At 39.1% G+C, this 14,599-nt stretch overlaps 2 protein-coding genes across 4 annotated transcripts; one reads left to right on the forward strand and one right to left on the reverse strand.

The window, feature by feature from the left end:
- Window positions 1-899: 899 nt before the first annotated feature.
- LOC143512995 (retinal Mueller cells isomerohydrolase) lies at window positions 900-5,829 on the forward strand. Of its 2 annotated transcripts, XM_077003892.1 has the most exons (15): window positions 900-1,052; window positions 1,363-1,445; window positions 1,538-1,688; window positions 2,055-2,162; window positions 2,242-2,383; window positions 2,628-2,775; window positions 2,855-2,936; window positions 3,094-3,226; window positions 3,310-3,449; window positions 3,737-3,866; window positions 4,070-4,184; window positions 4,364-4,458; window positions 4,557-4,668; window positions 4,780-4,935; window positions 5,569-5,829. In XM_077003892.1, the coding sequence occupies exons 1-14, from the start codon at window positions 1,042-1,044 to the stop codon at window positions 4,926-4,928; spliced, it is 1,599 nt and encodes a 532-aa protein (XP_076860007.1). In that variant the 5' UTR covers window positions 900-1,041; the 3' UTR covers window positions 4,929-4,935; window positions 5,569-5,829. The 2 variants fall into 2 exon arrangements, with proteins under 2 accessions (XP_076860007.1, XP_076860008.1); XM_077003893.1 differs by lacking the exons at window positions 900-1,052; window positions 1,363-1,445 and having other exon boundaries at window positions 1,562-1,684.
- Window positions 4,695-9,590, reverse strand: LOC143512994 (biotin-dependent 3-methylcrotonyl-coenzyme A carboxylase beta1 subunit). Of its 2 annotated transcripts, none has more exons than XM_077003890.1 (13): window positions 9,506-9,590; window positions 8,814-9,140; window positions 8,466-8,662; window positions 8,131-8,309; window positions 7,963-8,043; window positions 7,616-7,794; window positions 7,324-7,516; window positions 7,130-7,221; window positions 6,790-6,946; window positions 6,048-6,170; window positions 5,809-5,933; window positions 5,581-5,662; window positions 4,695-5,363 (listed from the first exon to the last, which is right to left on the reverse strand). In XM_077003890.1, exons 1-13 carry the CDS (start codon window positions 9,523-9,525, stop codon window positions 5,277-5,279), a joined length of 1,842 nt encoding a protein of 613 aa, XP_076860005.1. In that variant the 5' UTR covers window positions 9,526-9,590; the 3' UTR covers window positions 4,695-5,276. The 2 variants fall into 2 exon arrangements, with proteins under 2 accessions (XP_076860005.1, XP_076860006.1); XM_077003891.1 differs by having other exon boundaries at window positions 8,814-9,030; window positions 9,506-9,564.
- Between the last annotated feature and the right edge of the window lie 5,009 nt (window positions 9,591-14,599).

The following is a 14,599-nucleotide window of genomic DNA, read 5'->3' on the forward strand; positions in this document are numbered from 1 at the left end:
CATAAAATAACATCAATGGCATTGCTGAAAAGTTAGAAATGCTGAATCTGAATTTAAGTTAAATCAAAATCCCCTATGCCCACAAGGGTCGGTGGAAAATATAAATGAGAGGCTATGGCAGGTAGTTATCTTTTAAAATTAGTTATTAATGATGATTGACAGAAGAGAAGAGGTGTTGCCCTATTCAGTACATCAGGGGAATCATATTGTTGATTTATCACAGTGTTGAACACTGATGAACACTGGTCTATAGTAGCATTAAACATGATTAACCTAAATTAACCAAAGATGTTTCTAAGTCCCAGGTAACCTAAAGCTCAGATTTCTTGCTCATGTGGTTTCACATTTATATTTGTCTTATGAATAGCATTCACAAGTCCAATAAATTAGTCAGAATTTTCCCTTTTGATGTTAAATTTGTGCTTGTAATGTGGACTACAGCTTACATAAATTTATACTCAGTATTGGCTATATTAACTACAGGAAGACACAAAGGTTTTTTAGTCCCAAGTTATTTTACAATGAAATCCATGCAATTATCAAACACACCAGCATACCACAGGCAGCACTCTGAGTGAAAAAAGAAGACATTGCAATTCTTTTCCTGATATGCATAAGACATGTTTTATTTTGCACACTGCCTGCACTGTAATATTCTGTCCTACTATGAACCAAGCTTATACAGTGGACATTCTGACAAGTTTTGTTGCTTTAGAATATGAAATACTGGTGATACCTATTCTAAGAATTCCTGGCCGAGGCTTAAAACCCCACATCCTTACTTGTTTAATCAGTATCCTTATGACTTAATTCCATTTGCATCACTCATTTGCATTTGTCATGTTGTTTGAAATTAGAACCGTACACCTTCCCTAGAAAGGACCACACATGGAACTACCCAAAATCTGGGCACAAAGGACATTTTGTTCCCTTCTTCTTGGTTGCCTGGGAAAGCTCTGGCATTCTTTGTCAACAAAGACATGAATTTCTGCATTTCTTGGATACAGAGGCTGTTTAGAGACGTCTCATGCCCAGAGCAAGATGGTTAGCCGGTGAGTGCGCAAAAACTTTTGTGTCGCATTTCTGTTTTGAATTGTACAGGTGACAATAGTTTTACTCATGGTGATGTTTTTATTGGTAATCATATTAATTGTAATGTTCCATTGTAAGTTCATACTATAACCTACATATGACCTAACAATTTTTTTTTGTAAAACCATGCTGTCAAACTTTCATCTGATTTGTCTGATGAAAATATTCTGTTTCATGGTTCTTGCATGGATAACGGCTTTTGTTAACGGACCTTAATGGAGTCTGAAATCTCTAGGATGTGACATTTTTGGTAATTTATTTCACTTGCAGTATCGAGCACCCCGCTGGTGGATATAAAAAGATCTTTGAGACATGCCAGGAGTTAGCCGAGCCCGTACCTGCCCACCTCACTGGTTCGTCCCTTTCTGTATCCTACTTGTTGGGAATTTATTTTCAGCTTTATCAAGGTTCAAGAGTGTGAGAATTTGCTTGGTCATTTCCCCAGGGGAAATTCCAGCATGGTTAAAGGGCAGTCTTCTTCGTGTCGGCCCTGGGCTCTTCGAGATTGGAGATGAACCTTTCCAGCACCTCTTTGATGGTCAGGCACTCATGCACAAGTTCGACCTGAAGGCTGGACATGTCACTTACCATCGCAAGTACAGTCTCCATTTTTTTTGTCTCCGGCAACTATATAACTACTGATCTTAAACTTGAAGTCCGAAGACTTTCAAAATGCTATTTTACTTAAATAATCATGCATTCTATCATAATATCTACTACAGTGAAATGCATTTCTTTGTCACACAAGATCACTTACAGTCTTTATACTCAAAATTCCAGTAAACCTTTTTGAGGCCTTGACTTGTATAAGGTCTGTTCCCAGTTGTCCAAAGACCTATATTTTCTTTTTACATTTCATGTGTCCTCTCTATATCACTTGGTACACTCTCCAGAGCTACAAATCAGTCACTAAATGGGTCATATCTCTTACATTGACATGAGACCATTATATTTAACTTCAGGTTTATCAGAACAGATGCTTATGTGCGGGCGATGACAGAGAAAAGGATTGTGATCACTGAATTTGGCACTGCAGCCTATCCGGATCCATGCAAAAACATCTTCTCCAGGTTTGTTTTACAAAGCACTTTCATATTAAGAAACTGCATCAAATTCTAAAATACATTATATTGTGTTTGGGTTCGATAGGTTTTTCACTTATTTCCAAGGCATTGAAGTAACAGACAACTGCTTAGTGAATGTGTACCCAATTGGTGAAGACTTCTATGCTTGCACAGAGACCAACTTTATTACCAAAGTCAATCCAGACACACTGGAAACAATAAAAAAGGTTAGTGCCCTTTGTCACAGTTTGAAAGAACGTGTAGAGAAAGTGGAGGTCAGGACCAAGGTCATGGGTTCAATTCCCAGGAAACCCAACTCCTCTCATACCAATAAGTAAGGCACTCTGAAAAAGAGCATCTACCAAAGCAATAAATGTAAATGCTTTAATTATGTGAGTTATTTTATATTTTAAAAGTACTATTTAAAAAAGGCTTATCAAGTCTAATATGAATGTAAATATTCTATTAAAGGTAGACTTGTGCAATTATGTCTCAATCAATGGTGTAACTGCACACCCACACATTGAACAAGATGGCACAGTGTACAACATTGGAAATTGTTTTGGGAAGAATTTCTCATTGGCTTACAACATTGTCAAAATCCCTCCATCACAGAAAGGTTAGTTTGACAGTTTATTGACTGTTATTAAGCATTATTACAGTGTGCCGCTGTTATAGGGTTCTGTTTGTTTTGTTAGACAAATCTGATCCAATTGAGAAATCCAAAGTTGTTGTGCAGTTCCCCAGCAATGAGAGATTCAAGCCATCTTATGTTCACAGGTCAGATATATACTTGTGCTGTAATGAGTGTTAATTACTTCTGCAGCAAGTCTAATAAAAATTATTTTCTTTTTCATAGGCAAATGATATTATTGGCATATTACACCATTGTTTAAAAACTAAAATAGTAATGATAATCTTTTCTTCCCGGTTTCAGCTTTGGTATGACAGAGGAGTACTTTGTGTTCGTTGAGACCCCAATAAAGATTAACCTCTTGAAATTCCTGAGTTGCTGGAGTATCATGGGGAAAAATTACATGGACTGCTTTGAGTCGAATGACAAGATGGGAGTAAGTTGTCTTTCAGGCATTTGACTTGACATTTTATCTTTGTATGTTATGTTACGTAACACATATTTACAATCTTTGTCCAGACATGGTTTCATCTGGCTGAAAAACATTCTGGAGAATACATTGGGCACAAATTCAGAGCGTCTGCCTTCAATCTCTTTCATCACATAAACTGTTACGAAGACCAAGGTTTCGTAGTGGTGGACCTGTGCACCTGGAAAGGGTGATCTGCTCTTGGTCTTTATCCATGGATAGCGGATAAGATTAACTGAGTAGATTAAGAAAATAAGAAAAAACACACCCACTTTAAGAGAAACATGTATTTATTAGAAATACTTTCTAGTTATGTTGCCTGTGTAATCTGCCCTCCATCTCTACATGAACAGTCAGTTTGTAAACACAGGAGTGGAGGGACATTTTTGAGTAGCAGACTGCTCACACCTTAGCAGTGCCACTGATGTATACCAACTACACCAATAACGCTGATGCACTCTGGCCTTTTATTTACAGGCACGAGTTCGTGTATAAATACTTGTACTTGGCCAACTTGAAGCAGAACTGGGAGGAGGTGAAGAACGCTGCCCTTACTGCCCCACAGCCAGAAGTGCGAAGATATGTGCTTCCTTTAGACATCTACCGGGTAAGGAGATCATTTTAGAGTTCTCATTTCTCATTGCACCACATGACTGCCTCTTGCCAAAACAACCCAAACCATTTCCATTTTAAAATACACACAGTGCTGTATTTTAAACATATAGGCCAAATGTAGAAGGAGTCACACCAGACGCAGGCTATGCTGAATTATGCTTTGCCATCTGTGTTTGCTTGCTCACTGACTGACAGGAAGAGCCGGGAAAGAACTTGATCTCGCTGCCATACACCACTGCTACTGCAGTCATGGACAGGGAGGGCACGGTTTGGCTAGAACCTGAGGTTCTCTTCTCTGCACCCAGGCAAGGTAAATGTTCAACCAGCTCAAACCTGGACAACAGCTCAGCCACCAACAACAGTTTAATCAATTCATTTATCCTTCTAATCTAAAAGACATTGATGTAAACATTTTATTTCACTGTTAAAATTATGTTTGCCTTCCCATTTTACACATACACACTTACACACACAACTTACACACACCAGCTTTTGAGTTTCCTCAGATCAACTACAAAAAGCACTGCGGGAAAGATTACACCTTTGTCTATGGACTTGGACTGAACCACTTTATCCCTGATCGGGTAGGTATGGTGTAAGACTAAAAATGTTTTGCAAATGGCTACAATAGCTCCTGCAGTGTGCATACAGTGACGATCCTTTTCTGTGTTACAAAATGCAGATTTGTAAGCTGAATGTGAAGAGCAAGGAGACCTGGGTTTGGCAGGAACCAGATTCATATCCATCTGAGCCTCTGTTTGTGCCAACCCCAGATGCTCCAGATGAAGATGACGGTAAAGAACATGAACCTAAACACCTGAGCAGTGGATTCTTTTAATTATCACTTAACCATCAACAGATTAGGCAGTCACGTATATGAGTTACGTATATGGCTGTGTTCTCAGGAGTTCTTCTGAGCATTGTAATAAATCCAGGAGCTTCCCCACATCCAGCCTACCTGCTGATACTCAGTGCTACAGATCTAACTGAGATAGCACGTGCTTCAGTTGACGTCATCATTCCAGTTACCCTACATGGCATGTTCAAGGCCTAGGTCCAAGGTACATAGTGTTTTTCAAATTGCTAGTAGTTTGTAGTTTGTGCTAACCACAGTTTCAGCAAAATTCTAAACTAAATTAAATTAAACGTAAAGATTATGAAGGTTTCATCTGAGTTTACCATTATATAAAAATGTCAGGTTTTATGGTGAGGGCATATAAACGCTGCTTACATTGATTTATATTCATTTATAGCCACACTGAATTTTCTTCCAATACAATACATTACTTTTGAGTTGATCATTTACTGGCAAACTGTACTGTATAAACCACAAAAACCCTTAGGGCTGTAAGCAGTCATACAAAAAGCCTTTCTAGTGACAGTGGCTCTTGCAGAGATTGTGTCACATTCGAAAGAGGGTTGTTTTCTGCTTCTCTCTAGACATCTGGTATTCCTGTTGCTTGATTATTCTTAAGCATTTGCTCAATACCTATCAAAGCAAACACACAAATCAGCATTACAAGATAATGAGAATCAAGAAACTAGATAAAGAGAGTCTCGATTGGGTTTCGCCCATCTGATGTTATTCAAATACGAGACAAGCTGGGATCGAATCTTGCAACGTCACACAGCTGTTATATAATCAATCACGGGTTGACTTGGCATCTGAGACTATTGCATGGTTATTTTTATAGGGTGTATTCTACCTTCCTGGTGTCTTGAGGAAGAATCACTCCATCATCCCAGAGCCTGCCTGACGAGTAGAAAGCTGAACTCTCTTCCTTTAGCCTGCAAGAAGGAAAGCAATAAAATAAATAACTTTATATGAACAATAAAAAATGATAATGATTGAATTGTTAGCATAGGAGTGGCACTTATAAGGTCCTGCAGATAGCCATTGTGTCTCCTTTCAGTTAGCCTTCACAAACTCTTACTGCTTGTTAATGTGCAAGGCCTTGTCCTCGTCCTGCTCCAGGGTGCCGGCAAAGTCTGGGGCCAAAATCGAAACTTTAGCATTGGGCCACAGAAACAGGAAGTTCGGGTCAAAAGATCTCCCACACTAAAATGAAAGATGTTCAGACAAACATTTAATTGTATTAAGACAATGGTTCTTTGAAATGTTTTGATTGATTCGATACATACTAAATGAAGTGCAGTATTTTGTGGTACTGACCATGGCGTAGCTGTCAACACCGTGACAGCCACCAATGACCACAGTGATCTTAGGAGTAGAAGCACACGCCACAGAAGACATCATGGCTCCTTGAGCTTTGAGTTTATTACTGTGGGTTTCTGCCTGAGAGAGGCAGATATAAAAACAAACTATTGAATTAATAAATGAATGAATGAACAAACAAACTACATATATGTGTTTACTGGTCATCCCACACTATACTAACAGGAACAAAGGAAAAGATTATTGTGCATTTTGTATACAAAACATCTTATAGACATTAACTAAAAACACATTCACCACCACCAGAACCACATTTTAGGACTTTAGTTACCTTTACACCACTGGAATAATGCCTAATATGCCTAATAATGCCTAACATTAAAGCCATAATACCAGGTGCAGGTTACATTCAAGGAAAACAAAAACAATAACTGAGAGGTCTTAGATCTGCTTCATGAAGATATACAATACTGATGTCAGAAAGTTCACACTAAAAGCTATAAATAAATGTAACTAGATTGCTAAACTAAATAGTTGAAGATTAGTACCCAGAGTCACACTGTGTAGTGTTACAATTGTAGCAGGATCATTTTTACAAGATTTAAATGGCCCATAAAGTCTTTTTTTGACTGAACACCTTAACTGAGATAATGCATATGCAGAAACATTTTAAATATGCTTCTTTTTTTACGAGCTTGTTTAAGAATATGAACTCCATCCCCTGGTGGTGCTGCTATACCTTGTCTTGTGAGAGTGTGTGGACAGGGCCCGGGGCCGTGTTCTGAAGGAAGATGAGAGGGATGTCTCTCTGGTCACACAGCTGAACAAAATGGGCACCTTTCAAAGAGGCTTCATATGTTAGCTCTCCATTGTTTGCGATAATGCCAACCTGATGTCTGGTAAAACACAGGAATATAAATAAGCATATGTCTTTCAGAACATCTTTGTAAGTCTCAACTTCAGTAAATTTCAGTAAACCAGTATGTTCTGCTAACAATCAAACTGCTCAGACCTGGTGGGATCAGTTCCATTTAGCATACTACTTGCATATTATTCCTAGTGGGCAGCTGGTATCTTACCCTTCGATTCTGGCAAACCCAGTGAGGAGAGTGGTACCATATCGAGCCTTGAACTCCTGGAAACGACTGCCATCAGTCAGACGACTCACGATCTAAAAGCAGGAGAAGAGAAGCAGGAAAGCTCTTCAGACCAACCTCTTTTCCCTGGTGTGAATGTGAACGCACTCGGACGCCTGGGTGCACGTGCACCTCACCAGTCGCACGTCCATGCTGTAACGGTAGCTGCGTGGGGCAAGGCCCATCAGCTCCTCCACAATGTGCACCGGCTCCTCAGCCTCTGTGTGCCTCTCCCCCGGGAGCTTGAAGTTGAGAGTGGAGATAATGTTCCTGGCGCACTCGTACGCCTCACTCTCCACCGCTGCGAAATGGTCCACATATCCACTCACCCTGGCACAAGAGCGAGGTTATTCCAAATCACTGCCAATCATCACAGCCAACCGAATTTCTGGGTATGGGTGTATTTTCCAGTCACTCTGTGTAACTCACTCTGTGTGCAGTCTGGCCCCTCCGAGATCCTCAGGTGACACATCTTCGCCTGTGGCAGCTTTAACTAGAGGTGGACCACCTAAAAATATGGTTCCTATCCGGTGCACCATTACTGCTTCCTCTGCCATGAGGGGGACATAAGCTCCACCCGCTGTGCATGACCCACAAACTACTGCCACCTACAGGTCAAGCACAAAATGACAGAGCACTAAGGATTTGGTTGGCACTCCTTCACATGTTTTTGCACACAAAAATATGGTGCATATACCAAAATGTGAAACACAACGAAAAAAACACATTTGCATGCAAGTATATGACACAAAAGTTTATTTTCTTATTCATGATACCTGTGGAATCTTCAATGCAGACATGATGGCTTCATTGTAAAAAATACGTCCACCGTGGTTCTTATCGGGAAAAATGTCTGACTGCAAGGTAAAAAAAAACAGATTTTGGTACACTTTACTGTAATGAGCTATTGTCATCATAGTTTAAGACTTTAATGTGAAACATACCTGAAGAGGTAAGAAGGCTCCACCACTGTCAACCAAATAGACACAGGGCAGGCGATTCTGGATGGCCACTTCCTGTGCCCGGAGTTGTTTCTTTACAGTGATAGGGTATGATGTGCCTCCTTTAACTGTGGCATCATTAGCAATGAATACACACCAAAGCCCATTTATTTTACCAATGCCTGTATGTAAAACAAACAGAAAACACCAATTTGTAATTACTTGTACACTGAGAAAAACATCCATGGAAATAGATTTTAAAATTTTACTTTTACATAAACTGCAAAGTGTAAAATATTATTATGTGTTTACAAGTCAATTTTCTATGGGTTAAGTACCTGTGATACAGCCAGCTGATGGAATGTCTCCATAGGATAAACCCAGCCCAGCGAAGGGCGAAAGTTCTAGGTAATCATCATCATCCAACAGCTTATGTAGTCTGTCTCTGACTAAAATCTTCTTGTTTTTAAGTGTGTGTCGGGCAATACCCTTCTCACCTCCCCCCTTCAACACTTCATTTCTGAGTTCCATGTACCTGTGTATACAAAAAAATCTAGCATGAAGCAGGTTTTCAATATGACTAAAGGAAAAAAAAAACCTACAATCTAAAGAATAATGTTCTAGACCATGTACTCAGAATGAGCTGTATTATGGGGAACTGTTACAATTTAATGCTTGTAATTTACCTTTGTTGACACACCTGACTGTTGCGTAAATTTGCTTCAAATACATGGCTGTGTATTGGCTGAAATGCACCATCTATCACTGGAAAGGCACTTGGCAGCCTTCTTCTGCGCGTGCATGAGCTCGTGAAGCGGCTCCACGCTGGCTGGCGCGTGCAGGTCCGCACAGCGCGTGTCACAGGCTGCAGCCGCCTGTCTGGGGTTACGTGCATGCACCGCTCTAAAACACAAGTAAAGGTGGCGGGTGTGCATTTGCTTTCTCTGATCCACACAAATGGTTGTAAGCATGATTTACATGCAAGACGTCTCCCTCCATTTAGTCGGAATATGCTGTTAAAATCAAAAGACCAACTGTTACTTTAGAGCACAACAAATTTTATTGACAGACAAAATGTTATGAGCTGTCACAAGTCTATTGTCAATGGATGAGCTACAGATTATTTATATACTCTTAACGTTGTGTTCCTCCAATAACCGGCGAATAACTTTTTCATACTAACTTTACTAGCTAGTTAGCTATGAGGTTACCTAACGGCTCCATGGCCACTGCAGCTACTTTGTAAGTTTATGCTAGCTAGCTATGTAGCCAGACACTTTGTCAAAGGTCATTTAGTGTTATCGACATGTTTGTTACTAAGTAAGCTAAACATTCTGTACTTCGTTTATGCAGTGTGCAAAAAGCTGTATGTTCTTACCCTAGCACGCAACTGTACATGACAAGTCTTCTATGTTTACTTTAATTTTGCGCGGTGTTACATTCAAATCTGTCTGGAGGGAAACAAATTCCTCGATTTCCACAGTTACCAGGTTCAATCATTTGACGAATTAAATACAATATCTGCATACCGAACATGTTATTTGCTTGGTTTGCAGATTTTCATTCTGGATGGGTTAATTGCAGTGTGGAAAAATCTCTTCATCTTCTACGCGTGCTGAAGCAGGTGTGACCAGCAGAACAATGAATGGATTTACCAAACATCTATCTTATGTATGTAATTTAATGCTCATATTAGAAGTTCATGTTGGAAGCCAGGAGGGAACTTTAAATACAAACCTGAATTTGATAAGGGGAGTGTTTTACCCATCGCTAAGATATGTCCCAACAAATATATCCAAAAAATTAGAATCTTGGACACCTCTACTTCAAAGTCTCAAGTCCACCAGTAAAATGATTCAGAGGACCTGTGGGGCTAATATCTAGGGTGCATCACAGGGAAGCCTCAGAGGTTATCCCGTGCAGATAAACCTGTAAATGTATTAGACATTACCTACAAACTCATCAAAACAGGAGAGTGTGTGCTGCAGCTGGATATGCAGTCAGGCTGATTAGTAAGATTTTCAATTCAAGTGGTGTAATATGTAGAGAATAATAATAAGAAGAAGAAGGCATCAGCACATATGTATTAGGTGTCTGATAAAACATGTATTGATAAACAGTGATCTGGGACTGAATCTTGATTTGTATCCATGGTGTCCATTCAGTGCCTTGCATCACTAAGTGTGGTACTGGGGTTGCCACAATAAATAAATAAATATCATCACAACAATGTGTTAAAACAATGTCCACTAGTATTAATATGCCTTGTCACTGGAAATGACATATCCTTAATCCTGATGGTCCGAAGGTGTTTAACAACCGATCAACCAAGAAACCTTGGTTCGGAGAAACCAAGAGAAGACTTGCTGATCGGTTTGTTGAACACCTTCGAACCATTGGGGCCTAATTTGAGTCCCTATGTAAGCAAAAAAAAAAAACTTGCACATGCCCAACTGGTCTCACAGCTGTAGCTCAGCTGATCAAGTGGCCTCCTTTAGAGTGAATATCCTGAATGCTAGGAATGTTTGCATGAATGAGAAAAGTAGCAGTTACTGTGGTTAACAGACAAGACGTGTCTAGAGCAGTGTTGTTGTTGTTGTTCAAATAAATGTGCTTCAAATAAATATTACATAAATAAAGTAAATATGTAATGGCGTCTGGGTGCTATGGAAGCAATCAGTAAAGTGAAACATTTTTCCTTTTTTTTTTTCTCCATTTTTCCAAGTTTCTATAAAGGGCCACAATCATAAATACTGCATGTAGATACTAACTGCCCAGAGTCCAGCTCCACAGTTCAGCTGAGGCACTGAGTTCAGCAGTTTGTGTCCTGTATAGAATGATGTACTGTAGACGTTTGTAGAATGGTGGTTGCAGAAATGGTGGATGCTCACTCCTGTTCCAACTGTCGTCTGTACATTTGATCTAGACGTTCCCCAGCCCTTTATGGTCCTCCTGGAAGCAACTGAGAACCCATCTTCACCACCACCACTTGTGGGAAAAGGAGGACTGTCTCCTACTTGGTATGTGGGACAGGAATAGACTGTAATCTGTTGGGCATATCTTGGCAGATGAAAATGTTATGGTCACGACCTAATTCAGTGAGAACGGTACTTATGCACAGGAGCATGTGCAAAGTTTTCGATATTCGAACCTCGATATTGCGAGGTTATGGATGGAGCTACAGAGGAAGCAAAGCCATGGCTAACAGGAGTGAGAATGGACAGGTGGAATTAAGGGATAGAGGGCCAGAGGGGGAATGTGGACAAATCTGGCTGACATCATGTGTCCAACAGGGTCAGAATGTCCCTTCCTAAAATGTTACCAGCATTGCTTTACCATCAAAACATGATAATGTTACAACTGCCTCTTCCACAACTGCCTCTCCAGCGAAACAGATGGCGATTGGGAAAAACATCCAGATAGACCTTGAAGTTTTACAAAGAAACTGAGGGGGACAGATTAGTTACAGACAGAGCTGTGTGAGTGTCTACTAGGAGGTAGCTGTGCCAATCTCTCACCAGTCTGAATCATTTTAACCACATCATGGGTGTAAAGACCATAAGACTTAAGTATTCAGATCCAATCCACCATTCATGTTTGGGTTATTGTCCTCAAGACATATCTCTAATGCTGAGATTTAGCTGTACACCAATCTGACCAATCACAGAACTCCAAGTCACATGCTACAGGAATGATCCTGCTGGAAGTAAAACATGAGGGTGCAGTGGGATTTCACCCATATATCATATTTCACCAATGTTTACAGGCTTTCCATAATTACCGGTCAAACACCTCCACCCTCCAGTACCCCACACAGTGGCTAAATATACAGGCAGGAAAGAAAATTAGCACTTTCTTTTCCGTTTTCACACCTCTCCAGTGTCACGTCCTGACTGGTACCCAGTCAAACACAAGGCAGTGTGGGCTCACACCCCCACATGCACCAATCACGACTCGATCACAATACCCCTCCACCACATCACACACATCACCACTTCCCTTCACCCAAGTACTGACCACCCACACATTTTACCACTTACACCAGGGATATTTTAACACACACGGGTCCTATCACCCTGGTTCTTCTGGTAAAATAATAATCTATTCTGCTTTGTTGCTTATCTGCTAGTGTATTACTCCCATTATTATATAATAAGTTCATTATTTGAACTTACATAGATGAGTTCAAATAATGCAAGTTTATTACACAGAGTTATTTATTTAAATAGAAAATGTATTAAATTAAGAGATATTGAAATTAGTTAAAAGAAAGACTGCTTAAAAAGGGAAACACATCACTTTGACTTTCACATGACTTCTAAAGCTGAGTTATTCTGAGTGGAGTGCTACGGAATCAAGATAGGCAGCGAGTTTGCATCTCATTTCCAAATTAAATCATCTCAGTTTCTCTTTACTGAGTGCAGGGCGTTTTTGCACATTCAATTAGTAATATGTTAAAGGCACTGATGTAGTGAATCAGTGGGAACATAGTTGTTTGGTGAGGGAGCTAAATATATCATCATCATTAGCATATATATTGCATGGTCTTTGTAGATTAGTCCATTGTGAAGCATATAGTAATTGAACAGCAGCCCAACAGCATAATCCTGGACAACACCACAGATCATAAGCATCTGCTTACATACATGTTTGTCTTTTTCAACACGTAGTTTGTCTATTACAAACACTTAAGACCTACTGCTAATCCAAAGTGCTTATTATCACATAATGAATGGCAACTTTCAGCTTTGCAAGGGACAAAGTAACAACAGGACTTAAAGGATGTGGAGTAATAGGGAACTGGTGAGGGTATTTTGTAGACTGGGAACTCAGAGTGAGTAATGAATGGTACTGGGAGAAGTAGTCTCAGGGATTCAGGGAATTGGAGTCCTGGGAACTGTTATTTTGTGAATCTTCTACAAAACAAAACTTAACTAAAGAATTTGTAAATCTGGTTCTTTATCATGGCTGGCTTTATTCTATTCTTTTCTATTCTAGTTCACCTAGGAAGTGTATTATAATGTTAAGACATATTCTGAAATTCTTGACTTTTTTGTGAGAAAAATAAAAATGTGTAATTGGTTTCCATGGTTTCTGACTGAATTGTAAAGCCTATTGTTCTGTATTTTTTATTATGTTTTGGTAATTAAAATATTTGCCACAAAACATATTTTGAAGACACACTGAAACAGATTGATTTTGAAGATATTCAAATATAAAGGTCATAGGTGGCATTTGTATGTGTCCAATGTTCAGTGACCTATACTGTCCAAAGTGCTAAACCATCCTCTCAGAGGTTTTACTGCACCTTACTTATAAGGCATGCATGAATTTAGGGGAGTGAGAATGAAAAGACAGGTTCACCCTTTGACTCTTGAGGAGTTTAAAATGTTCAAGTCTTCTTTTCATATATAGTATAGACAGATAAGGCATAGCTGTAGTTTAATTAACATTATTTTAATTATGACATGGAAAACATTATTTTGAAAGCTGTGGAATTCCACTGTGTTCATTACAACACAGCAGGTCTCATTGTCAGACAACAGACATTGTATGATTGCACTGCCTGGTGTACATTGTGCATAAATCTAAACATTTTCTTACCTTGGTTTTGACTTTGCTTTCACTGGTTTTGTTCTATTCTTTGTGTCACCTTCCTCACCTTCCATTACCGGCTAATACAAATTAGCTAACTAACCTCAAAAATGATCAAGAAGTCCTTTAGATAGCTAGCTAACTGGTATCATGATCTAGGTTTCTTGGCCTGACATCATGCTATAATACACTCTGAAGAGAAAGTCAGTCCTTCAGAATTTTCTGTGTGTAAAATATGTTATAATATAATAGTAATCTTATGAAGTGTTGACAGTAGGTTATATGTGGTTTGGACAACAAAGCAGGACTGCTATCATACTGGAAGCATAATACTATACTTACAGTATTGTATTATTTAGTAAAATTGCTTACAGTATGATAGCAGTCTTACTATACAGTGAAATAGTATGTAGTATGTAAGTATAGTATGACAGTACAATTATATTGAATTATAAAATGGTATACAAAGTGCTTCTCAAAATGTAAAAGAAAATTAGCAGTAATTTTAAAGGAACATTTAAGAGAAGTACATTAGTAGTTATTTTGCAATTTCCTGGACCTACAGCAACAGAGTCAGACAAACAATGTGACCTTGCCAGTTTTTTTTTGTGAACTTCTGAGTTTGGATTTAGAAAAATGTATTATCCTGGAAATGTTTAAAACCTGATTAAGTAAATATGTTTAGTATGTTTCAGCTGTGAAAACGTATAACTATGACTATGGAGTACTAAAAAGAGACACACGGTATAGTGTAATTAAAAGCATAGCAGATGATTACTATTTCTAGCTTTGCCCATCTATCCTATAGAGCGCAATTTTAACCTCAATTTATTTATCTTTTCCCACTTAATTTCATTTCACCCAGAGCTCTAGATTG

The sequence above is a fragment of the Brachyhypopomus gauderio genome, chromosome 4, assembly GCF_052324685.1.
Source record: "Brachyhypopomus gauderio isolate BG-103 chromosome 4, BGAUD_0.2, whole genome shotgun sequence".
NCBI classification, from domain to species: Eukaryota; Metazoa; Chordata; class Actinopteri; order Gymnotiformes; family Hypopomidae; genus Brachyhypopomus; species Brachyhypopomus gauderio.

Bases quoted from the DNA above. Each gene is read 5' to 3' on its own strand.
- LOC143512995 (XM_077003892.1), top strand. The intron at 1,689-2,054 runs GTACAGTCTCCA...ATTTAACTTCAG, and splicing joins CATGTCACTTACCATCGCAA to GTTTATCAGAACAGATGCTT. The intron at 4,669-4,779 runs GTAAAGAACATG...CTGTGTTCTCAG, and splicing joins TGCTCCAGATGAAGATGACG to GAGTTCTTCTGAGCATTGTA.
- LOC143512994 (XM_077003890.1), bottom strand. From the start codon at position 9,525: ATGTACAGTTGCGTGCTAGG. The intron at 8,663-8,813 runs GTAAATTACAAG...TTGTATACACAG, and splicing joins AGTCAGGTGTGTCAACAAAG to GTACATGGAACTCAGAAATG. The intron at 8,310-8,465 runs GTACTTAACCCA...TTTTACATACAG, and splicing joins ATCAGCTGGCTGTATCACAG to GCATTGGTAAAATAAATGGG.